Source organism: Haliaeetus albicilla, chromosome Z, assembly GCF_947461875.1.
Source record: "Haliaeetus albicilla chromosome Z, bHalAlb1.1, whole genome shotgun sequence".
NCBI classification, from domain to species: Eukaryota; Metazoa; Chordata; class Aves; order Accipitriformes; family Accipitridae; genus Haliaeetus; species Haliaeetus albicilla.
Window position 1 is genome coordinate 13,930,912 of NC_091516.1, and position 25,162 is coordinate 13,956,073.

General features: G+C 41.2%; 1 protein-coding gene across 4 annotated transcripts in view; it reads right to left on the reverse strand.

Moving 5' to 3' along the window:
- The window catches only part of IQGAP2 (IQ motif containing GTPase activating protein 2), a 130,846-nt gene that overhangs the window by 56,112 nt on the left and 49,572 nt on the right, over positions 1-25,162 (reverse strand). For all 4 annotated transcript variants that reach the window (XM_069776824.1, XM_069776821.1, XM_069776822.1 and 1 more), the window contains exons 3-5: positions 7,618-7,774; positions 6,273-6,350; positions 4,391-4,467 (exon numbers count right to left, since the gene is read on the reverse strand). In XM_069776824.1, coding sequence (XP_069632925.1) covers positions 4,391-4,467; positions 6,273-6,350; positions 7,618-7,774 — 312 coding nt within the window. The remainder of the gene's footprint in view (positions 1-4,390; positions 4,468-6,272; positions 6,351-7,617; positions 7,775-25,162) is intronic.

Genomic DNA, 25,162 nt, shown 5'->3' on the forward strand with positions numbered 1-25,162 from the left:
AAATAAACAAGTGTTAAACAAGTAGGTTTGGCAAGCAGGGATTAAAATGTAGATTTTAAAAACAAGACTTAAATAACACATTCCTCAAACAGGATTATTTTGCACCTCTTATTTAAATGACTTCACCCCAACCTTGTACATTGCAAATGTGCATTATGGCTTGACGTTTTTGTTTCTAGAGGGGCACATTTCCCTTTTGTATTTTGTTGTTGTGGTTTTTTTTCGCTATTAGCAAATTACAGGATGAGATTTCAAAGCAAGTATTTGTAGCTGTCACAATTACTTCAGAGCACACAGAATCAGCATTTCATCTTCCATGATACCACAGCTACTCCTGTGCCCTGTCACAACCTGGATGGATACAGCAGCACATCTTATGCACGTCGACACTCTTTCAACCGCTGCAGCCCCTCAAAATCATTGCTTTGAAAGGTGAGAATGGCAGCAGCAGTCTTAAATGCAAGGTAGATAAAGCAGGAAAAGAACCGCGTGACTATAGTAATAAACCAGGTTCCTCTGTTACCCTGATCTGCCTGCCAGTCTTCCTTTGTGGGCTTTTAAAGAGATTTTACTCTGAGTCAGGGACACAGTCCTGGCTGAAGGGCTGAGTGTCATACAATGATCAGCAGCATCATGGGGCTATGCTGGCTTCTTTGGAGGTCACCACAATAAAAAGACAGAGGAAGAAAAAGCAGTATGAACATTAGAGACCCATATTTTTGCTGTTCAGCACTTCCAGGACGATACTGAGCCACGTGCGTTACTTCCTAAGCTCCTTTTTTTGGAGAAACCTACTAACCACCAGGTGGTGCTGAAAATGTGCTTCGAGTCTTGCAGGGAACACAAAGACACTTCTACTCTGTATTAAGGTATAATTTCACTTCAAACAGCTTGCTTAATGCTTTTATAGTGTAACTTGAACCTCAGACAACCCACATAAAATCAAAAGCAGGGGGTCCTGGGGTTAAGAAAGCTGGCTATGAGGCATCAGGAGCAGGGGACAAATAAAGGGGAAAGGGTAGTTCCCAGGTGAAGTTCCCCTTGCATCACCCACACAGAACTGAGGCTCATTCCAGGCAGAGCTTCCTGGGTCTTGTTTTATGCTTAGCTCATGTATAACACACTGTAAAAACCAGATCTGAAAAATAGCACACTTTTTAAAAGACATGCATGTTATTCTATTGCTTCCTATGAAGACAATGTTTTGAAGCTGTGTAGCTTCAGAGGGATAGTTTGTTGAGGATGTAGCAGTGATCTGCTTGCAAAGATAAATTGAAAACTAAATTCTGCAGGGAAAAAAGCACCCAAAACCTCATCGGCCCTGCTATTTATGAACAAGAATAACTCTTAGCATCTTAATTTAAATGAAGCGGTTCTTAACCTCATTTAGTCCAGGAACAAATCCAAATTGGCTTTCACAGGAAAAATAGTGCAATAAATGAGGCCTATGCCTTTGTATTTTTCAAGTTGGGCCTTAAGTATTGATGTTTCAAACAGGAGAAAAGCAAGAGTGTAATTATATTCAACAGGAGTCTAGAAATTGTTTGCTAAGTCACTCCTTCCTGGCCAGAGGAGTGCTGTATTTGACAGTGCAAGTTGTTCCAAATACTGTAAGTACAATGGTCTTCATTTCAGACTTGAACCGGGACATAGCCTAAAAATATATTTAAACCTTCTTGCTTAGAGTCATTGTCTATCTTCAGGCCCTCTAACAGCTCAAAGGTCAGCAAGAGCCCAAGTAACCAAAGACTTTCCCTGTGAGATGTTAACATTTCAGATGTCAAATAGACCCCCTGGACAGACGGAGTTTTTGCTCCCATTACCTACAGTTAAGGCTATTTCATGCTGCTTAAAGGGGCAATTAAAAATAATCTTATCAATTTTAAGCACTTAAATTATGCACACTGACTGTGTATAAAAGAATTTGTGTAGGAAAGATCTCAACTAAATATGGCTTCATTATTTCTAAGAATAAGAAATATCCTATCTGTGTTAAATTTACATAGTTTTGTTGGAAAGCTCAAGAATCATGTTGCTTCAGAGTAGTGACTTGGTAACAGCTAAGAAAGAATGGGAAGTAGGTCAGCTCCTCACCTCTGTGAGGAAGTGCTCAATTTTCCCAAGTTATAAGCCTTTGAAATTTGAGCATGTGCTCCAAGATGCATTAGAATTTAGCATTTAAACCCAAAGGTGATTCTTCATTCAGTGGTCATGTGCATATGCTACAGCTGCAAAGGTGAAAAGCCTGCCTGCAATTGCTCTTTCTAGATGTAGTGGTGCTGGACTCTGAGAACAACAGGGACATGGACTTTTCCAGGGTCTGTGAACCTGTACTGATCCCCTGGAGAGGATGCTCTGACAAACCCAGAGAGTAGAGTGGGTGGGGTACACAGTGTGGAGACAGGGGGACAGACACCAGCAGGTCAGTAGTTACAACAACAGCAGAAGGGGAACAGAACTGGACTACTGCAGCTCAGTGGTCCTCTGATGCCAATCCAACTGGGAACACTGCTGGCCAGGCAAGTGCCTTGTCCTGAATTCTGTTGTTTCCCAGACTGCTTTCAAGGTAGGCTGTGTGCCATTCAATATTGACACTGGAGTTTGGTTTGAAAGACTCCAGTGAAGGACTTATGACATGCATTTTAGGAAAAGGCATGGAAATAAAAGTAGTTCAACAATTATTTCTTTGATTCTTATATCCTGCATGTGATGCAGGCACAGGGCCCTACACTTTCATGGGAAAGCATCATAGCAAAAGCATTGCAGGCCTATTGCCCTTCAGTGTGGCATGACACACTTGATACAAAGTCCACTTATAAAATAATGACTTGTAAGTACAGAGTTATAGCTTTGTGTTGATAAGCAGCAAGAAAAAGTAATTTAAACAGGACAAAATTGGAAGTGAAAGCTGAGACAATACAGACTAATTCTAATACTGGCATAAGTCCTGGGGCACATGAAGATGGAGAAAGGAAAACTTATAGCAAAAGTCAACCCGTTGCAAAATTCTGTTCAAGATGAAAAGTTATTGCCGTTGTCATGATAAGGCAGATCTTAAGAATGTATTGAAGTGATGGGCTTATTTTTCATGTAGTATTCAAATCCACAGTTGATGAAGTCCTCCTCCATACATGAGGAAGCAAGTATCAGAAAACCTCACTGTGCTCTTCCACCTCCTATAAAACATCTGAGCCAGCCCATAATGTGGCTGAAGGGGCACACAGCCCACTGTGTGAGCCTGAGCTGGTTAACATTAGAGCCCCATGCATCCATCTCAGGAAATCACTCACAAGCTTACACTGACAGAACAGACCATGCTACCAAGTTTTAGGTGAGGGCTACCCTCAAACAGTCCTGATGATACTGTTCAGTTAATATTACACCAGGCATAATAATTTCAAGTGGCAACACTTGTCAAAGGTGACAAACCCTCCCCCAGGGCTGTCAACTCTGAAAACCTAGCATTTGAAAGAAATATGATGAACTTTCACAGTATGCCCTATTTATTGGCAGTGAGTGCACATAGAGTGCAAGAGTGGGCACATCATTTCAAGGATTAGACCTTAAAAAATTTCAGTTACAGCATGTATTGAATAGTTTCTGACCTATAGCCCTGGAGTATTTGATGTGCCTTGGAACATCACTAGGAATGTGGAAGAGAGTTTGGGGCGTAAGTTAATTATGTTGTCTGCAAGCCTAGCTGCAAGAAAGTAATGAAAGGAAAAGGTCTCCATGTGCAGGAAATGAGCTAAGAGAGCCACAAGAGGCAGGAGCTGTCTGCCAACACCACTGCCCCTCACACCAGGGACAGCACAAGGCAGATGTTTAGCACTAAAAGCAACGAACATCAAGAAAATACTTAAGGCAGGACATAAATTTTAAGCTCCACCTTCAATGGTGTGGTCAAAGCCTTCCTGACTTTACGTTCAAAAATCAAGTTGCTCAGAACTTTAAAATCTTGGAAAATATTGATTTTTACATGAATGGCCTCAGAACATATCAATTATTTGCTCCTTTTTTGGGACAGAAAGACGTCAGTTCATCATCATTTTCACTCTTTTCAGCACATCTGCCCCATGGCTATACTAATATTTTGCTAAGTTTTTGTTCCTTTATTTGGTTTCTGTTGCAGTATGTGTTTTGAAATGGTATCTCCACTTTCTAAGGGGGTGTACTTATTGAAGGAGGGGTGTTTGTGCTAAATTCAGTAGTCCTTCATTTCTATTTTGAAAATAATTTGGCCAATAATCCTGACAAAAGCAAAGTTCATTAAATTAATGAACTTGTAAATTCTGACAGATTTTGATATACTGGTTGCTGTAAAGCCATTTAAAGGCTTACACTCCTAGTTTTAGCAATTACTTTAACTTTTACTCCCATCACCAGTTACCTTAGAGCGTGAATGCAATATATCATCCTAGGAATGTTTTTCCTATCGTAGACATCTGTAGTCTCTGGATAAAAGATCTAAAAAACAAAGAGCGCACAGTTAAAGGAGAAGAAGCTGAACAGAAAAGTAGCTAAAATGAGGTCTCTTCAGAACCATACCTTAAACTTACAGAATTTCAGCTGTTACTTCTATACAGTTATGAATCAAGTCTCTTCTGATGTTATTTTAGCTTTATCAGTAGTTTTCATAAGGAACAATTTAATAAAGCATAAAAGCTACTTTATAAGAGGGGAATAGAGGAAGATAAGCAGACAGCATTTCAGCAATATTTTTAGAAAAGGTCCTTTGGCACAAGCTCAGCCAGTAGGGCTTGTCCTCCTACAGACACCCAAAACCTGGGATGCAGTCACAATTTGCAAAGTGTCATTGTGAACCAAACCTATCAAGTATGGTTTAAAAATGCAAAATTCTAATTGCCAGCACCCCTAACTTTGTGAATACATCATTTACAGAGAAGGATATTCAGAGAGAAATATCAAGCAATTTAGCCAAAAAGTCACATCATAAATTCCAATTTGGTTCTACCACTAATTTGTTCCTGGCCTTGGTCCCAGTCGCTAAACACTGTTTCTCCACAAAAATAAAATAAAAGACTTAGCTAACCGTGAGAGTTGGCAGTGTGCTTCCAGCCCAGGCTGGGCACTTGGGGATGCGCTGTCCCATGGTTAATAAGACAAGACTGAGTAAGTCAGGAACAAAGTGCCCTCTTCATCATTTTCTCACAACCGCTTTGGGAGGGAGACTCGGGAAAGCTTTTGGCCATGACCATCCTCCGCAACAGAAGCGAAATGTTTCAGAGGAGGGATGGCAGGGTGGAAATCAGCCAGCTGAATGGAGGGCTCAAGTTAGACAAAAAAAACCCCCAAAACACCGACCTGGGAAAGGCAGGACCTTCCTCATCTCTGTGGCATTTCTGATGGCAGCTATGGGTGCCCTTTTCTGCTTGTGGGCACCTGCAGCAAGTTTGCCTGCAGCGACTGGCCACTAGTCCCTGCAGCCCTTCAGGCAGCCATCTGATCATCCCTGCTGTGCCCGACCACGGTGCATTGGGCAGCACCGGGGCTGCCCCCACCGAGGCACCCAAGGGCAGCTGCTGGGCAGCCTGGGCAAGGGAGTACTTGCCCCAGGCTGTGTGTGGGTGCTGAAATGCCCAAATAAGCAGAGTAGGTGTTTCCACACAGTCCTTTCTGAAAGGATTTTCATCCAAAAAAGACTCACTGGTGCCCAGAAACAGCAGCAGAGGGGGGAGATGACAAGCGAAGACCCACAAGGAGGAAGATAAATATGAGAGGTGACCCAAGAAAGCAGCTGGTGGAAGAGGAGCAGCAGCATAGCCACGTAGATGCACTGGAGTGTGCAAAGACAGTCTGGAAACAGGGTAGAGGCAGAGAAACTGGGACGTACATTAAGAGGAAGAGGCAGCAAGAGACACCATGAGAGGCAGTAACCTAAAGGAAGCAAATATTTAAGTTTTCTAGTTTAAATCATATTCCTTTCAGGCCCCCACAGAGACTGTACTAGCAATAAGATATAGCTAAAACACCGCTTGCATCTCCATTTGTCTTTTGACGGGAGAAGCACACTAAGCATTTCCACCCACAGCACTCGTCCACAGCAGCCTCAGCCCACGCACACCAGCAGCAGTAGCACATAACTGACATTCCCACTGCTTTCAGCATTACCTCCTCTTCAGATTTGTTTCCTGAATTACCCCTTCCCCGTAGACTTACTGCAAGCAACCTTTTATGCTCAAGCAGATGAAAGAGGATCTCAGTGAGTCAGTGCCTTGAGCCAGTTTCTTTGCTAAAATTTAAAGGCTTACCTTAGGTAGACCAATGGACTCCATTGCTCTTAGCCACTGCACAGTGTTGTCAGTGTGCCGAAAATGAAGGCCAGATCTCTATTGGAAACATTGAAGGAAAAGATGATAAAAACCACATAAAGTAAATTCTCCAATTACTGATCCTTCTATTGCTTCCCAATTTTATATCCTGAAGTCAGGTTCAGGGAATTTTCCCTTGTTTGAACCTGGAGACCAAAGCATCACAGCTGCAATGCTGCTAATGAAACATCCTAACACATCAACAGCCCCACACTGTCCAGCTCATTATTTTATGTAACATAAGCCAGATTTGTACCCATCTGGGTGGACTGTGACCGAAGTGGTCATTTGTACAGCCCTTCAGTAGACTTTCAGAGTAAAGGCTGGCTGTCTAATACCATGAACCACTACCTCCAAAATACAGAAGTGGTAACACTGTTCAGCACTACTGTGGAGGAGAACAGATAAGAAGCTGTTAGTCACTCTTCAGATCTACTTGAATACCTGACCCTTCCCACAGCCTACACAAGCAGCAGTTAAAAGAGCAAAGTGGGAAAGTTTTTTGGGGTTTTTTTTGGCTTTTTTTTTAATTAATTTTTAAAGGGTCAGGGTAAAGGGGGAAAAGAAGCCTGAACTCAAGTTTTGGAGATTTTCAAGAGAAGCATTTAAATGTAACCAGGATTCTTAGCCATGGTTCTATTAACCATATGGGACCTAGAACAGCTTAATTTCTCAACTCTCAAACAACAGCCAGTGATTACACCTTAAAAATGTCCATTTTAATTTTTTCTGCCACCTCTACATGTTAGGATAATGCATTCCATAGCTGGACTACTGCATATGCATGTATATATTTCTATATTATTGAGCATTTGGAGATAAACAGCTCATCTAGGTAGCAAGCTAAGCCTAATTACTGGAGCTTGTTTTTTGCCTCTCTGTTAAATTTGGTAAAATAAACACACAGGTCTAATGAAGTGAATGTCCTTCTATACAAAATGAGGAAAAATTGGAATAGTTATCAAGTTTAGTTACTGAATTGCTTTTAGCTCCCATTCCTAATGAGACGTAATTGTATAAATGGTAAAACTCATGTTCTCCCTGGTGCCAGAAGTGTAATTTGTTCAGCTTTAAAAACATTGACACTAACATAGTTTTTCTATGGGTAAAACATTCCTAACTTATCATGGTGGCTTGTTAGTGCTGTTTGTCTTCCATCTAGTCCTGACAGTCTTACAAAGGAGATGCAGAAAGTTAACCAACCATGCTTGGGTATCTTTAAGAGCTGGAAGACAGATATTACATTTTTCTGTCTTGTTGGCGAGAGAACTGAAAAAGTTATTACCTTATAACGAGCCTGCTCCACATCATATATCTTTTTGTCTGACACCACATTAGGGGCAAAGAATTTTGCAAGCTTGGCAAGGTAAACACCATTTCTTAAGCCTTCCTCCAGCTCCGTAGTTGGGGGCAGCTCTTCTTCCAAGCAGACCTCCATCCACCTACAGAGACGTCATTTGAGAAACGTTGTTATTTGTGATTTTAACAGAAGCGACACCTTTCACCCACAACCATCGTACTTTTAATGTCACTACCACAACAAATTTGTAAGAGAAAAAGGTGCAGGCTAAGGAGAAAATTCTCATGTTCATTCACATGGCAGATCAAAATGACTACAGAATCATATCTGCATTCATGGTCCTGACCCATCAATAACCAAACAACATGATTTGAAGTATACATCCCCTAAGGAGTCCGACTCGGATCTTTTGAACAGCACTGGGCTTTTAAATAGACAGTAATTTGAGCTGAAACCAGAAGAAAACATGAAGTACTGTGTATTATTGATGTTTGCATTTAAAAACTCCGTGATAGCTATGCCAGGGCTAAACCTCAAAAGCATTAAAGCCAGCAAAGTGCTGGGCTTGGCTGGCTCCTGCAGCCAATGTGCTCTGCAACCCAAGCTTGCAGCAATGCTCACCTCAGTATAGAGCACTTCTGCAGCTCATCCTCCTCACACAACACGCGGCAGCTTGCCATGTTTACCCGTAAAACACATGGTGCCAGTGCTGGAGGAAGGAGTGAGGCTTTTTGTTGAAACAGCCCAAGGTACTTTATGTATTTGAGGTCTGCCTGGCAGCGAGTTGGCTGAAATATTCCCGTAGCCCATCAAGTGGGATGGCTTCTCATCAAATAGTGACTAAATCCTTCAAGGTGGTAAACTAGTTACGTTTTTGAGGCTTAGATGTGATAGATGTAGTACTACATAGAAAACAGTAATTATTAAACATATAACCAGTTCAGAAGGCCAGTAACAGACATAAAAGTGGATTATCCAGTATGTTTGTATTGAGTCACCAAGAGAAACTGCTACTGAAGCGCTCCTGAAGGTTAGCGTCCTAACCACTGGGCCAGAAGTTCCTTATATTGGTGGTCTAAGTGTTTCGGCCCCATGATATTATTCTTATTTCTAGCAGCTAAATCACTTTACAAGAGCTATAAATCTGGTTAGTTCTTTCCCAATATCTTTTTTTTTTTTTTTTTTTTTGCTTAGGCAATCTCTGCTGTTGTTAGAAGGGTATTAATACCATTACAAATGGACAAGAACAAAGCTGAAGACATCAGTTCGCCTTACTTACTGTCACTAAGGCAGTGTTGCTGTATTCTGCATAAGACAGCATTACAAATCTAACATCACCTCCACAGGGGTGACTTCAGAAACAAGAAAACTGGGATCCAAGTTGAAAATGAGCCAGTTTTTCCCCCACCACACAGGAGAAAAAAACCTCACTACTTCATTTTCTTTCACCTTAAAACTCAAGACAAATGACCTACTCCATTACACTTCTGGATTTGTTACAGGACATATGAAAGTTGTTTCATGAAGCACAGACTACCCAAATAGCTCTTCAGGAAACCACCAGCCATAAATCTGGGACAATATCACACAAAACTGCAGGGAGCGAGTGTCATTAGGAAAACTGTACTTTGCAGTATAAAAGCTGCTTTGGTGAGGAGAACCGTATCCCTGACAAGTTTCCTGCTCCATCTTGTGTTGCATGTTCATGTGTTATGGGTCTGTGCCAAGGGTCCCCAAAGTCATCCTTTTTAATGACATTTTACAGACTAAATAGATATACATACTAAGGCAAAATGTTGCATTTGTCTTCTCCAAAAGAGATGACAAAGAAGAATAAACAAAGAACATGTACTCCCAGCAAATGTGGGTTTTACCTGAGCCAGTTAGCTCTTTTTACAGGCTTTATTTTCTAGATGTATTTTAGGTAAAGAGCTGTACGGATAGCAGGAGGAGCCTGCTGAGCCACAGGAGGTATTTACCATGAGCTGAAGCTGACCCTGTTGTCCAATGGACCATCTCCAGTGATGTGAACTGTATGCCCCCAGAGTAGTGTTTGGTACCTTGTACTGGATCCTTTACACTTCTGATTCTCAGTTTTCTTATGAAAACATTTTTCTGACATCTTCAGTCAAGGGCACCAAAAAAAGATTACATTGCAACTGTTTTTGAAGATACACAGATGTGCCCCCCAAAGTTGCTTTTCTCCCTTCTGGTACAAAAATTTGCTACTTAGAGGCAGCTTTCCCCTGGCCCAAAACCAGCTATTGCAGGAGGTCCCTCATAAAGCCAGATAAGCGCTGCTATTTGCTCTTCTATGGCAAGCAGCTCTTCCTCAGGCTTTCCTTCACCATACAACTGAGGTTCACCAGCAGAAAGAGCTCCGTGTGTCAGCACTGGTCCAGAGATTAAATTTAACAGCCTTATAGTTGAATGTCCATTAGCAAGGCATCACTTAGTGCTAAAAGGGAAGGGCTAATAGCAACCTGGGCATGACACTAGGAGAGAACACCCGCCTTCAGAGCAGGTCTAGGTTGTAAATTATAACCCTCCAAATTCCTGTTCTTGTGACACGAAGAGCTTGCTATTCACAACCTCCTGCTGGTTTTGGGAGACAGAGAAAGGATGCATTTGGGTAGATTGGGTCTGTAAAAGGGTCTGTATAAAATTGAGTCATTCCCCAAGCTCTAAATGAGATCCAAGTTGAAAGCTACTCCTCAGCTTTTCAAACCTCCTGTTATTCAACAACAGCAAAACTGGTTTGGATTTGTTTCCAGTGTGGTGATGAGCCTTTAAGATTAATCTGAAACCATCCTGTTCTGGATAGGGAGGCTACCCTGTCTAATGGGTAAATGCAATACACTGAGGAACAAACAGGAAACTCTATGAGGAAGCAAAGAAACCAGAAAAAAAAAAGGGGGGGGGGTGTCATGAAGAATACAGTTGCCAATCCAACAAGCCCAGATAAACAAACACATCTCTTTTTAGAAGGAGAATGTTAGTAACTCAGTAAGAAAAAAAAAAAAAGGAAAAAAAGTAGAGAGAAGTAAATGGAACAAACCTGAAACATGCAAAGAGTTTCTTTCCATTTATAGCTAAAAATTTATAAGTGATATCCATTCTAGAAAAACTAACAGGTCTGTGATAGGGCAACTGTTAACTTATAGCTTTGGGGAATCAGTTTCCAAGACTGAGAACACAGCTACAGCTGTGTTACATAGAAGACAGGTTTTACCAGTGTCTGGAAGTTGCAGAACTTAGCTACAACAAGATCTGTTGTGAAAGGATTTACTCCATTTTGCACGTGTTTAATCAGAGGAAGGAAAAGCCTCAGGATTTGCATGAAAACCTGCAAATATACAAACAACCTAGTAAGTTTTAGTTATGCAAACAGCTGCTCAACTCTTACTAGGAGAGAGTATTTGAGACATCTGTAGCACTTTTCTCCCCAATACTTGTAATTACACTGATTCAGTTAAAATGTAGTTGTGGATTTAAACAGAAAGAAGTATTACTTTAAGGCTGTGAGGTTCTGCTTTTTAAGACACAGTTTGGTGAGTTTATGAAAGTTAGTATATGTCACGGTGCTGACAGCAGGAGTAGACTGGACTGAAAAACAGAAATCCTTCTCCTTCTGTTTCTTTAATTGAAACCGAGAATATCCACCTGACAGTAAAGATTTATAGATACCTTTGGAGCAATTTATTTTTCTTCTGGGCTAGAAAAGCAGCATTGCCTTTGGCTCACTCACTGTTTTCCTGAGCACACAGTACTGCAACATCAGCACCAGATTTAAGCCTGTTGCAGGAACTGTTACCCACAAGAACTAGTTAATACTGTGGCTGTACAAGAGAAAGAACCTATAACTCAATGTTAGACGGTATGTTTTTCTTCAGTGTGAAGCTTGTGGAATAGGACTGTTATAGCTATCAAATGCATGCATTTCTGCCACTTCTTTTTCTACAATGCAATCCTATAATTTATGCTGGTTTTTTAACAACCTTAACTTACTGAGAGATGTAGGCTATGAAAAACTGCCACAGTGTGAATGTGATTGTTGACTTGATCACTAGTTACAGCTAAACCCAAACTCCACACCATGGGGGAGGGACAAAATGTAATCTCAGGACATGGACTAAAGTATGCAATATCCCTGAAGTCCTGGCTACCACCATCAAAAATTAGCTATCATTAAAACAGTGCTGCAGAGCTACACGTACCAGTTTTAGTCTTATCATTTGGGTTCAAACATGCATAAACAGATGTTTTCCTGAAGAGAGATACTTGGGGTCTTACACCAGTATGCATAAATACAGCCTGCTTTTATTTTCATAATACTGCAGTACTTGCCAGCACAGAAACAAAGAATTTGCCTTAGACAAAAATCCAAACTCAGACCTGATCAATGGAAATGTATCCCCAATACTTTAACTCCAATGCATAGAACTGCAAAGCCTGCCACGAGCAAGTATTGAGGTAGAATTTCCCTTTGCTTTGCTCAGTTCTGTCTTGACTCTTGGCAGTCCAAGCCAGAGCAGTTCAGCAGTGAATTTCTGGCAAGATAACAATGATGACTTCTGTGCCAGACCCACGAGCAGTAAACAGCACACTGCTCACCAACAGATTCCAGTTTCCACATTTGACCACACAAACCAGCAGCAGTATAATGAGCTCGGGCTTGCACTTGAAAAGCAAAAAAACCCTGACTCTCATTCAAGGCAAAGGTCAAGGGAACTGGAAGCACCAGCGCTGCACTATGAACTTAACCAGTTATGAAGTTGTCATTGACAGTCTGTGTGGTCAGCAAAGCACACACAGCTGGCTAAGGGACTGGAAATGCTGGAGCCAGTGTTCAGCAGAGAAGAGACAATACATTGTATAACCCACCCAAAGCCCATCACATTTGGCATACACTGGATATTGCAGCAAAATTTATACTTGTACTGCCCTGCCCTTTCGGATTTATGCTGCAAATTGTGGATCGAAGGGCACCAGGTTTTTACCTCCTGGGAAGCAGACCTGTGGAGAAGCAAAGACAGGACTCCAGAGCCAAAGTTCAGAACACTGAACGCCACTACGAGAAGGGTATAGTGAAGACAAGGTAAAGATGTTTCCACCCATTTACTACCTCCCTGGCTCGCAACCACAGTGTTTCAGTCTGGTTCAGCACACGGGTACTGTGGGGAAGTGAAACAGACTGTTGACCTAGGGATTACAATACAGCCATCTCATTTCCAAACAAAGGGTGAAAAAAATCTTGTTGCTAGATAACATGAGTAACAACAATCAGTCCCAAAGCAAAATGTTAGATTCTAACTTGAAATGTCTGTGAAGTTGTGTGATTTTGTTTTTAAGCCAAAACTTTTATTTGAAGATACTTAGAAATATACAATAGTCTGAAGCATGAGAACTCACCATTTAGAGTTCCACATTACTATGTCTCTAGTTTCTGAATCTAAAGATTTGTTGAGAAATCTCAGCTCTTAACTCTTCATTTGCTTTTGTTTTCTAATGCAAAAAAAAGATATTTTTTTCTCCCACCAACAGTCCCATAAATATTGCTTTAAAAAGGAGGGTGAGAACAGCAGAAGCAAGCTAGGTGTGTTGCTTGACTGAGCCAGAGTGGTGGTGGCAACATTGATTTGTTTATAAGGAAAGACTGTGTGTTAACTTTGGAATTTGTTCTCATTAGACTGCAAGCTTTAGCGTAGTACATCTCCTAAACCGTAAAGCTTAGGAAAAGGTTGTTTCACAAAGAGCCACAGGGCTATTTCCAGCACAAATGCATGCAAAGCTTCCAGCCATTTCATGAAAACAGAAACAGCCAAGTGGAATACCATCACTGCAAAAAGTATGAGTTGTATGAAAAAACCTGCACAAGTTTGGAGGCTCCACTTAGAGGCTGTGAAGAGCAGTGACAGAGCAGGCAGCTGAGAAAACTACTTTCTTCAGACCTTTTTTTCTCATGTTCTGGTACCTTCAGCCCCAAATCTTCCTTACAGTTGGGAGCCTTGGCTCCAATCAGAGCTACAGACCTCTGCTGTCAAATTACTCCTGGAGCCAGAAGCCTTGGAAACATTGCCTCCTAAATTTGAGGCTCTAGATTCATACTCTAGTGACAGCCTCTACTGAATCTCAAGTTTTATCTATCCTAAAAACATACTTTGTCTGAAAAGTCAACACTTTGTGATCATGGGTCACCAGAGCAGTGTGGGGAAGGAAGGCATGATGCAGGTCACTTCAGTCACCACTTCTCTTATGTTGCTTACAAGAAGTAACATGAAGATAGTACCGTGGAGGACACTGTGAATCACTTGGCTTCACAAGATCTCAGAACTTCAGCATGTAAAATGAACATAAAATCCTTTAGCAAGAGATTTTGCATTAACTTGTATCACTCTCATTTTTTACCCTTCCATAAGTCAGTTCTAATTTGAAGTTGCATATCTCTGGGTCTCCAGCTGGCATTAGATTTAGCAGTATCTCAACTTATGATTATGATTTCACCAGGGAAGATACTGACTTTCAGCAAAAGCTACACTGAAAACCAAGAACCCATACATGAATGTTTCACTGTGCATAAGTATTAGAATAATACGGAGCTCACTGCGTATTACTGCATTTTGTTGAGTGGTGCACACCTGCGTAAAGTTTGTTGCAACATTCACTTCCCTGATCAAAGCCCTTCTGATGCACTTCATATTTGATTTAGATGAGAAGGGAGCAGCAGTGATGACTTGCCCGCCCTGTACAGCGCACTAAACCAGCAATAAATCATTTCAACAACATTTTTCCACACCAGATTTCTGCTGCCATGGCAACGCTGACATATTTACAAAATAACCCTAAAGATGTTATAAAATCCTGGTTCACAAGATGGCAGCACAGATACTATTTGTTGTTTTAATCTGTTCTATTCCCGACATCCCTTATGTGGGTTAATCGGTGATTAGAGTCCACAAGGCAAGGTGCTGCTCAGGAAACCTGCTCTGGAGCCTCAGCAGGGCCCCAAGGCCATTGCAGGCTACTGGGCACCCAGCAGCAGCCAAGTCCTGTTTACTCAGCACTTCTTCAATGGGGGCGTGGAGGGGGAATAGAGACTCTCCAGCAACACCCCAACAGGTGACAACAGCACACGTGCCTGCATTTCATGACAGCCCCCAAACCTTTGCAATCAGGCTTTGTTTTGCTGTCTTCTCTGTTTGCAGAGACATTAAGATTTAGCACTGGGTATCAACCACAAACTCGAGGACTGCTCTGTGAGATAACGTGCTGACTGAGGGGCCAATGCTAACAAAGCCCAGGCTGGTGGTTGCAGGGATGCCTCATCCCCCTGCTCTTGGCCTGGGTCCAAGCTGCCAGAGGCTGGGGACAAACGATGAAGAGGCAGGAGAGAAAGCAGTACCAGGAAGGGCGTTCGCCACCCTTGTGGAGGCTGAACAGCCACAGTGAGTGTTTCTCTCTAAGAAACCTCACCTAATTCTTCTCAGCGGAAAGAACAGTACCCAAGAAAGAACAGTACCCAATAGGTTACCTGAGCGAATGAGGTGGAAATACTAAGTGTTCAAATGTCTCAGAGGAGTATCTGGGGAAGGTGTAGCCTGAAGTATCTCTTTTCGCAGGAGAAATTCATTTTTCACTTGGAAGAAAAGGGGAAAAAGGATGGAACAGAGCAGTCCTCTCCTAAATACCTTGCAAACTCTGTGACACTAAGTTAACACAACTCAGATTGGCGTGCATCACCCAGCTGCAGAGTCTAGACCTGCTTTAACAGCCCTCTCTCCAATGGGCAGCAGAGACCACAGTGGCAGAAACACAAGTCTTTCCTGTGTTAGTCTGGCAGTGGTGGCTCAGCAGCCCCTGGAAAGCATAATTTCAGACAGATGACAGACTCAAACCACTAATGAAATTTTAGGTAGTGCAGACACGAGCTCCATAGCAAGTCCCACATGTAAACACAAAGGGTCTCCCTCCAGCCCTATTTTCAGATAATGCTTTTATCTGAAAAGGAGGGAAGCTGAATTTGGCATGTGAATTTATCTAAACTTAGTATTTTGCCAGTCTGTATAGACACTGATTTGATAAACAGAAGCAGATATAGCAGTAAAAGCATTTTTAAACAGTACAGTATTTGCTGGTGTGAAAATGTTGCAAAACAAGTTACTCCCCAAAACACACTATGTTTGCTTTAGAAAAACACTGTGATCCCAGGCTCCAAGACCATAGTTTAGACTTGCGCATCATACTGTCTTGCTACATGTTATTGCAGTTTGCTTTGCTCTATTATGTCTCCTACAGATGCAGTACGGTAATACAATTTAAGACACCCTTTCAAAAAAAACCCAGAATATGGTATTTCAGATTTACCAATTTAAAGGGTTCTGGCCTGGCATAACCTAACAGTCCTCCAAGCAACCCACTTGAGCAGAAGAGTAGCAGAAGATATGTGCCCTTGGCAAGCCACAAAAATGTTACAGTAAAATAACCAATAATGGGTCCTTCAGGTAGCCTTCACACTTTCATCATGCAATAGCCCTACTCATCTTAAGTCACAGTTACAGTGAGTCTTTACCCAAAGTCTACACCCTTCCATGGCAGTAATTATTATCCAAATCCATAGAAAACAGAGCTGTAGTCTCTATGAAGTGATCTATCTGACAGTGGCTTTGATGAAGCTACTACTAAAACTGAACCAAACCTACCCATGCAGGGAACCTGCATCTTTTGTTCACCCACTCCCAAACTCCAGTGCATCACCAGATATATGGTTTCCAGCAGCTGTCAAGCTAGACACACATGGAAAGACAACTAAAGAAACATCAAAACAGTCATTTTTTACATCAAGATCTGGTATTTTATGTGTTTGCCTGTTACCACTGCACAGTGCCTTCCATGAAAGTATTAGTCCCCAGCTGTCCGGAGTGATATGCTATTACCTTTCTTTGAAGGCAAGATGACAGGCATAAACATTACCACCATGTCTATAATCAACACACTTTTCTAGTGTAGAAAAGTGACTGAGGGAAGTACATCTGGTGTAGATTCAGCATAAAAGCTTCTATGTTGTGCAGGTGTTAAAGCCAAGACCATGGTTCAAGACCAGCAATAGAAAAACACAGCTCTACCTGCAGATGCGTGTATTTACTTGGACACTGATGCAGCTGGGTCAGCAAAAACCCCCAAAGGAGGTGCAGACTAAAGTGTTTGTTGAGGCCACACAGGAGACCTATGGCAAAGCAAGGAACCAAACTCAAACACGGCATGATGCTGGGTGCTCTTTTGACTCCTCGACCAGTTCAAGCCGACCGGATCAGATTCGGGTATTTATATTTTACTGTCTAACATCTGACAAAGGTTACTTTTGTGAAAGCAACTAACAGTAAGTATGCAGGTAAAGAAACCACAAAAAGGACCCAAGAAGTATATCTACTAGACAGGCAGCTGGGACTCTTAAAGAAAGGTGCAGGACAGCAGCCAAGTAAGAACTAAAAGACACGGATGAGAGAACAAGATGTTAAAGAAGTGAAAAGACTGAAAGAGCCAGCTTGTGAAAGGCTGAACAGTTGTTAAAAGCATTTAGTGTTATGTAAACACTGCAAAACAGCAACAAGAGGGAGTTTACAAAGTTTAAACTTTGTCCCATGTCAAAAAAACACAAGACAGAGGAACAAAGATAAAACCAAGGCATTTAGGTGAGAAACTCCATGCACAGCCCCTACAGTTACCTTTTTCTGTGTTCTTCTTCTCATGGCTATGCAAGCAATGCTCTCCATTTCAGTGGCTGGAAAGACAGTACTCCCTTACCTACTCAATAACAATCTATAAAATTTTGAGAAGCATATACATACAAATCAGGCCTGCAGTAGGTGAGAAAAATGTAAGCAGCAGTATGAAAGCATTTAATAATCCACAAAGAAATGAAAACCCAAGAAAATCATAGTATCGCTTTATACCGGTGAAAATAAACAGCCTTTCTGTAACAGAAAACAGCAAAAAAAATTCACAAGTACTCTTCAGCCTGACCTTTATCATCAGAACATAAACAAAGAATTGTTGAACAAAGCTTTGGATCCTTCAGGACCATATCATTATCCGAGTTTCAAAACTACATAGTGTTTTCTACAGAGAGCTGAAGCAGTTTGTTAACACCAATTTACACTAAGGACAATACCCAAAATTTCTATACAGTATGTAGATACCTGGCTACAATTTTGACAGTGCAAGCTGGAATTTTTATTGAGGACATATGACTAAAATCTGCATAAAATAGTCATGGGCATCTCAAACATCTTTCTAGACAGTAATTAAGAGTCAGGAATAAAACCATTCCCTTAAGAAAATGGACCTGAGAAACTAAGTGTTAGAACAGGTTGATTTCACTGCAAAACTCTAAAATCTTCCCTTGGAACAGCTTATATTAATTAATGCACTTAAGTAGCAATAGGACAGAGTAAAAGAGAAGCTGTAATTCAAAGACTAGGCTAAGAAGAAAAAACTGATTGCAATGAGTATGGTAAAAATTTGACAGTGTAATTAATAGTATCTCATGCAACAAATAACCAGTGTCTGGTGACAGCACTTCAGTTTAAGGGTTTTGAGATCACCATTCCCAACATCTGTGCACACAAGGCAATCTTGTCACCAAGAACAAACAGTGAAATATCCCTATCAATCTGAGTAATCATCAAGTGATAAAAATCTACTATCTGTGCCCCAGTATTCAGGTTACTCAAGACAGTAAGAGAGGTTCAGGAAATACTTACTCAGCTAAGAGCCTGCCAGTCACCAGACAAGATACTAGGTACTGGCAAAAGTAAGCTCCCAAGACATCATTTGATTCAAAGGCAACAAACAGGTCAATGGTGTATCAAGTCTGGCTTATGGCACTTAGCACCAATCAAGAACCGCCCCCCCCCCCCCCCCCAACTTAAAGTACCAAAGCATAAAAAATATTTTTTTCTATCCTGGGAAAAAAAAAGTGTTTTTCAATAATTTGAATGGGCAAACCAGCTACCAGCACCTACATCGTTGGCTGACTCCCCCCCCATCAAGCCCACACGCTCTGGCTAACTTACCCTGTAACACTACCTCCACTCATCCACAGATGACCCAGGCTCTGCTGCCCTGTAACACCATTCCCACTGCGGCTGCCACTCAGGGCAAGCTGCGAATGCCTCTGGATATTCAATGTCAGCACATCAACAACCAGCAGAAAAGCAAAGAGGCAGGAGAATCCTTGTCAGTGGTATCCCAAGCCAACAGTGTTGCACACAGCAGCTACACAACCCCAGCCAGAATGCTATAGCCATTACTGGTCACCCCGTTTAAACACGAAATGCCATATGCATGAAAAGTCTTATTAAACCCACTTTTGGATGTTTAAGACTACTTACGGGAAACCTCAGTGGTTTATGCAAAGTGGCAAATATAAAACAAAGTGCTCCTTTCTTTCCTCGTTCATGCATGAAGAGGAAATAAAAATAGAAGAAATTTTAAATCAGGAGGAAAAATTGACAAGTTTTAGAGACTATTTCAATGTAGTTATGGAGCTTATGTACTACAACAACCATGTTTCCAGAGAAATTTCAGCTTGTGGTAACCCTCTAGCAAACCTTCAGGTGCACAAATGCTAGAGAATGGTTTGCTCATTAATTTCTATAGAAGTAATTTCTTTGAGAAACAAAAACTAGAGAAGATCAATGGAAACAAAGCTGGTGCAAATTGCTTCAACAAACACAGTGCCCTATTTGGAAATACTCCTGTACCACCTCCCCCAAGATGTGCAAGTGCTTTCGGGCACAGGAGTTAACATAAAAGCCTCCACATTAGAAGACAGAAGTAGTGCCAATCATTTTTATTTTGAAATCACCAAAGTGAAACACAGGACAGGCATCCTGATCAGACCCCTTTCATTAAGAAACTAATTTTTAGGCTGGTAAAGCTCACTTTACTATTACCACAAAAAGATTACTCCGTCTTAAAAAGGGGTAAGCTGCTATCATGCAATTTCACATTAAAAAGATGACACATTACTATTATACTGAGACTCCTCCAAAGATACTTGGTACAACTGTGTTTTCTGAAGTGGAATTTAGTACAACTGTGTTTACTGAAGTGGAATTTAATAGGACAAGAGAGGACAAACCTTAAAATGCTTTACAGGAGCACCCTCTTGATTTTCTTAATAAACAGCAGTTAACTCAGGGTCTGTGATCCACAGTCGGCCAACAATTTAAAACACCAAAAAAAATCCTCTACATCCACAAACTTGAACCAAAAAAAAAAGTTAAGTCAATTTACCTCACTGCCAAGCCTATTAATGACCTAGATACTTTGATCAACTTAATCAGCAAACCACCACAGCTTGTTAACATTCAGCACTACACCAAGACCTAAGTGACTTAGGTTGCTATTTTGACCCGCAAATTCGCTCCTTCTTTTTCTCTTCCCATTTCTCCGCACCTTATCCCAAGTGAGTACAGCGCCTGCTCAGCGCTGGTCATGGAAGCTGGGAAGATGCTGCTGCAGTTACAGCTAAAAGCCACACAACCCTAAAACTGTATCCCCACTTCCCCCTATCATTTGTAGGGCATGTTTTTGCATAGTTGTAGGAGAGCTTGTGTATTTTGAGCTACTGGCAGTTGCAGCCTGCAGAGCCTGACCGTCATGGGCAGTACAAGTCCTCCTGTAAAAGAGGGCCACGGAGATGCTACCAGCTTTCATGGCAATCTCTCCTGCAGCATGCTGAAAGCTTAGCTGAGAATATTATTAAAAAAACCCACAATACAAATAACGAATCAACCAGCCTGTGCTATGGCAGGCAAGGCAGCAATGCAGTGCATGGAGACAGTAGTCATCCAGCAGTGCTGGGAAAGAAACTGCCACGGGGGAGAGGAAGAGGAATGCAACCGTCACTGTGCCACACAGTTCCTGTCAACAAGAGAAATGGGCAGGAAGAGCTGACCACAGCAGCAGCCAGATAAGGGGGACCAGCAGAATGAACGCCAGAATAGCAAGATTTACAGTGGTGAAGAGAAAACCTGGTAGACAATGTGGATAGAGGTCTGAAAGGGGGTGTGCAGCGGTGGTGTCCCTTAGCCCAGGTCAAGAGTAAGATGCAGCAGTACCCCAGCAAAAGGAAGATTTGACCAACTATAAGGAGTGCACAAGATCCATACAGTCAGATCAACTCAACTGGTAATGTCAGAAATCTGGACATGAGCACTGGAAGAGGTGCTTGACCAAGGGAGGGAAGTTGCCTGTGGTCACAGTAGATTTTGCTGAAATATTGACTCTAAAATTGCTCAAGAAATTCTTACGAAAAAAGAGGGAAGAGCCTGAAAGAGAGCGTTGGACTATGTGCAAAATTACACAAACAGATACAACTTGAAACTAAGGAATACACAGTTCTAACTCTGACGCAGAGTGCCTTCATCCTTAGACATTTGCCTTCATCTAAGATTTAAAAAGCATGCCTTGCAGATCTTCTGCACGCTTCCTTTGATACTCAGCCAAATCCTTAAACAGCATATTTTACTTCAGCTTTCCATATGAAGATGCAACATAATCAAAATGTCTCCGTACTCTTCTCTTCCTCCTCTGGAAAATTAATATGTATATTCAAAGAAACTTAACAGCCCAGTCACTCCTAATTTTGAACATGAGCATTACACACTGTATTTCAGGAGTGCAAATGTTCTTGCAGTGAAATAAAAAGCCCAGCTGAAGTCCCATGTCCACAGATCCACATTTTTCCTGTACAGAGATGCAAGTTGGTTTTTCTCAATAGTCTGCAAAAAATACCTAAAGACTCTCGCAACAACTTTCTTCTACTCCAAATGGGAAAAAAGGAATGAGCATAGTCCTCTTGCCATTCTTGCTCCCTCATAGCAGAGTCAGCCACTAAAACTTCAGCTGCTTCTAGTACCAGCTTACAAGCAGGAGACATTTCTGGAGACAGCCATTTCCAAGTTGCCTAGACTGATGGTGCGTTTTCATCACCACACTACAGTAAAGGGAGTTTCTCCAAAGTGGAAAAGCAGACCTCCATGTGGTGGTCAAGTCATATCTCACCCAAAGGCAAAGTGACCCCATCTCCCGCGGCCTCAAGTTCTCAAACAAACCAAACCTTTGCAACAGAATCTGAACTTATAATTAAGCATTCAGCTACTTTCAACATATTTGATGTCAGAGGACTGTAGGTTTATCCTAGTGTCAAATGTCCAGTCTCTTGCAATTCAAAAACCATATTCAGAAGATACCTGCATGTGTCCTTCCTTGTAATCCCCAGCCCCAACACCACATATAGATTAAGCCCTACTGAGACTATGCAGTAGCATGCTAAAAGCTTCATTTAAAAAAAAAAAAAAGCCATAAAAAAAATCAAAACCACATTTCAGCTGTTAGGAATCTGTCAGAAGTAGGCTTCTCGTGAAGGGAACTAATAAGCATTCACACAGAAGAAACCAAAAACAGCACTACCAAATTCTTTAAGGTAACCTGAAAAATCCAGTATCTAGGTGGGAAGGATGTTTATAGATATACACACATAGACGTTTGAGGAATTTTGATACCAACATACAAGACAAGTATCCAAGGCATGGCAGTCAAGCAAAACAAGTGGCTGGGCAAAGGGCATTCAAGACCCCAAGAGTTGCCCACCAGTGATTCAACATCTGACCAACATCTATCACTCATACTATACCTCTGCTGGGCACTGCTGTGAGGAGCACGCAGTCTGCAAGCACATCAAGGTGACAATTTAAAGTGGGGGAAACATGTCAAAGTAAAAGAAAACAAACACCCAACCTAATGAGCCAAATGGGGATGGGAAATGAGTAGGCTGGATGAGATATGCACAGCTCCTACCTGAGCAGCAAGTTTGATGAACTCACTTGATAGCTACTGGAACCCAAAGTATTTCACAGCAACTGTTTTTCCACTAATAGTCTTATAGCTTGTGTTGTTATTCAACATGTGTAAATTATGTTTATGCACAGTAACAGACAGTGAAACTGGCATTGAGAGAAATCCCAGACTAATTCTTTCGTCCATCAACTGATCACTGCACATACATAGTCTTTACTTCTCTTAGCTCTACTGAAAAATAGCAGAATGTGCCCAGCATACACACAGCATAATGTCCTAACTCAAAGATAGCCCCCTTGCTCAGACAAAGAGCTGGAAATTATTCTTTTCTAGATATCTGCACAAAAGTGCTTTGTGTTCAATATGGCTGGCCAGGGAAAGAGCGTAAGCATTTATCCTTCAGAAATAAGGTTGGGTTTTTTTCTTTGCCAATTGATTCTTTTACAAACATGTTAAATAATAGATAAGCTGTTCTTTTCAATACCACTCTGGTGGTAGATGTAGTGTTAAGATACGAACAGCTTGTTAGCAAAATCCTGAGTAACTTAATTCTACATTTATAAATATATATATGTTATTCTTGAATCATAGCTCACACTTTTCACACAGCTTACTTTACATAAACACTGTGTCTCAGCTGCATTCTGGCTTGCTTTGAAAAAAAAAAATACTCTCCTGCCACTGCAGCACCATATGACAAGCACACCACATCTCAGGCTGAAGTATTTACAACAACTGGACAGAGAAACACCAACTGTGTGGAGCAAGAAACAGAGTCAAGGAAACTCTAGATTTAGAGGAAAACTAAACTCAGGTTTTTCAGAAAGTTTTCAGGTTTTTTTCATGCATTGCATTTTGAACCTAATTTCAGTAGATGTGTATTCTACTGCTGGCAGTGCTTACCGGCAATTGATCAACTCCCAATCTCTCTCATGTTGGGTGTTATGGTTAATTAGACCTTCCTATATGCAAATTTTTTCAGCATTTCTATAGGGCTCCTAATTAAACAAAGTTTACATGCACACTATAATTTTTTTTTTATTAGAATGAAGATATTTGCTTACTCAAGGGGCAGCACCATACATTAGAGTAATTGCTATATAGCAGTAATCACACATCTGCCTTTACTTTGAGGAGTTTTATTAGAAAATGATGGTGAACAAAACTGAAACACTGTCTTTATATTGCCAGTTACCACCATTCAACAGTGGCCAGAAGTCAAATGCCGCATTTATATTATTATTTGTATTGTATCCATTTCTGCTACTTAGATGAAACAGCAGCATTGTATGTAAGAACAAAAACTAACCTATAAAGAATTGTAGTTCTTTGGTTTAAGGAAGTCTTTTTCACTCTCTCCTTTGTCCTCTGTCAAACTGACTTAATTTTTGATGACAAAATACCTGCATGACAAATCTTAATCCTATTTGTTTTCTTAGCTTTCAGCAATTGCCACTGCCTTCATCTTGCATCTTCTCAAAAAGCTAGAAAAGTTCTGGGGTTTGGTCTGGGGTTTGTTTTTGGTTTGGTTTTGGGGTTTTTTTTCCCAGTATTTTTGACTCAGTCTATTGCTATTTTACCAAGACTGAAAGTGAATTTATATTATTGTAGTAACTTTCATTAGCGGTACGTACACTTACAAGCACACACATAAGGCTGCCCAACAGCCTTGTGCTTACCCAGTTTTGGATCCACAAATCTTGCCACAGTGAAGCTCCAGTCTAAATGCTAGAATTTTTAGCTCTGCTCAACACATGTGAGTTTGCATTGCCAGAGTTTTCAGAGAGGAGACCATACATGTCAAGGGAAAGCAGAGTGCTTACTGACACTCAAAAGCATCTAGAAATATTGAAGTAATATGGATGAAACTCAGGGTCAGGGCTTGAAATAAATGACTGAGAAAGGAATGCATTGTAAGCCGTTTTAGTTTTGCAGAAATTGTATCAATTAGTTCAGTACTTTGCTCTCCTAATGCCTAACACATTTGATTTATGGGTTTGTTTGGGGTTTTTTTACACCTATTTAAAACCATGCACTGTGGACATCTCTTGGGCAATTAATTTCTGACCTCTGAAGAACAATTATCTGCATTGGGATGAACAACATCCAATACTCAATGCTCTTTAGTTACAGGCTGGTGCAAGAGTAATCTTTTCTGATGGTACCCATCACATCAGTGTGTAAATGGGAAATCCCGCTCCAGAAGTGAAAGGCAGTCAAATAATGACTCCTTCTAACTCCTTTTAAGTTACAGGTCCAAGATGTGATCTGGGTTAGGGACAGTCAAATAGCAAAGGCCTCTTTCAGAAAGAGTTTTAAATTGTGATGAATTTGAATTCAACACTATATTTAACAGTCTTACCAGGAACATCTGTTTGTATTCGGGTTGCAATAATCAGGAGCAGCAAAGCATGCTACTCTAAGAGCCAGAGCCAGCACTATATCACAGAGGGAAATGAAGTGCACAGGCTGTACCTGCAGACTGATCTTGCTTAGTGCTGTGCTTAACACGGGTGGGTCAGTTTACATGCCAGTTTTTCACTGTTTAGTTTTTAATACAGAACACAGAGGCAGGGGTGAAGTAATAAGGAACATGCTGCTCAGTTCATTTATCTTGGGGATACACTGTATACTGTATTTCCAGGCCAGGGTCAGTCATCTGAAA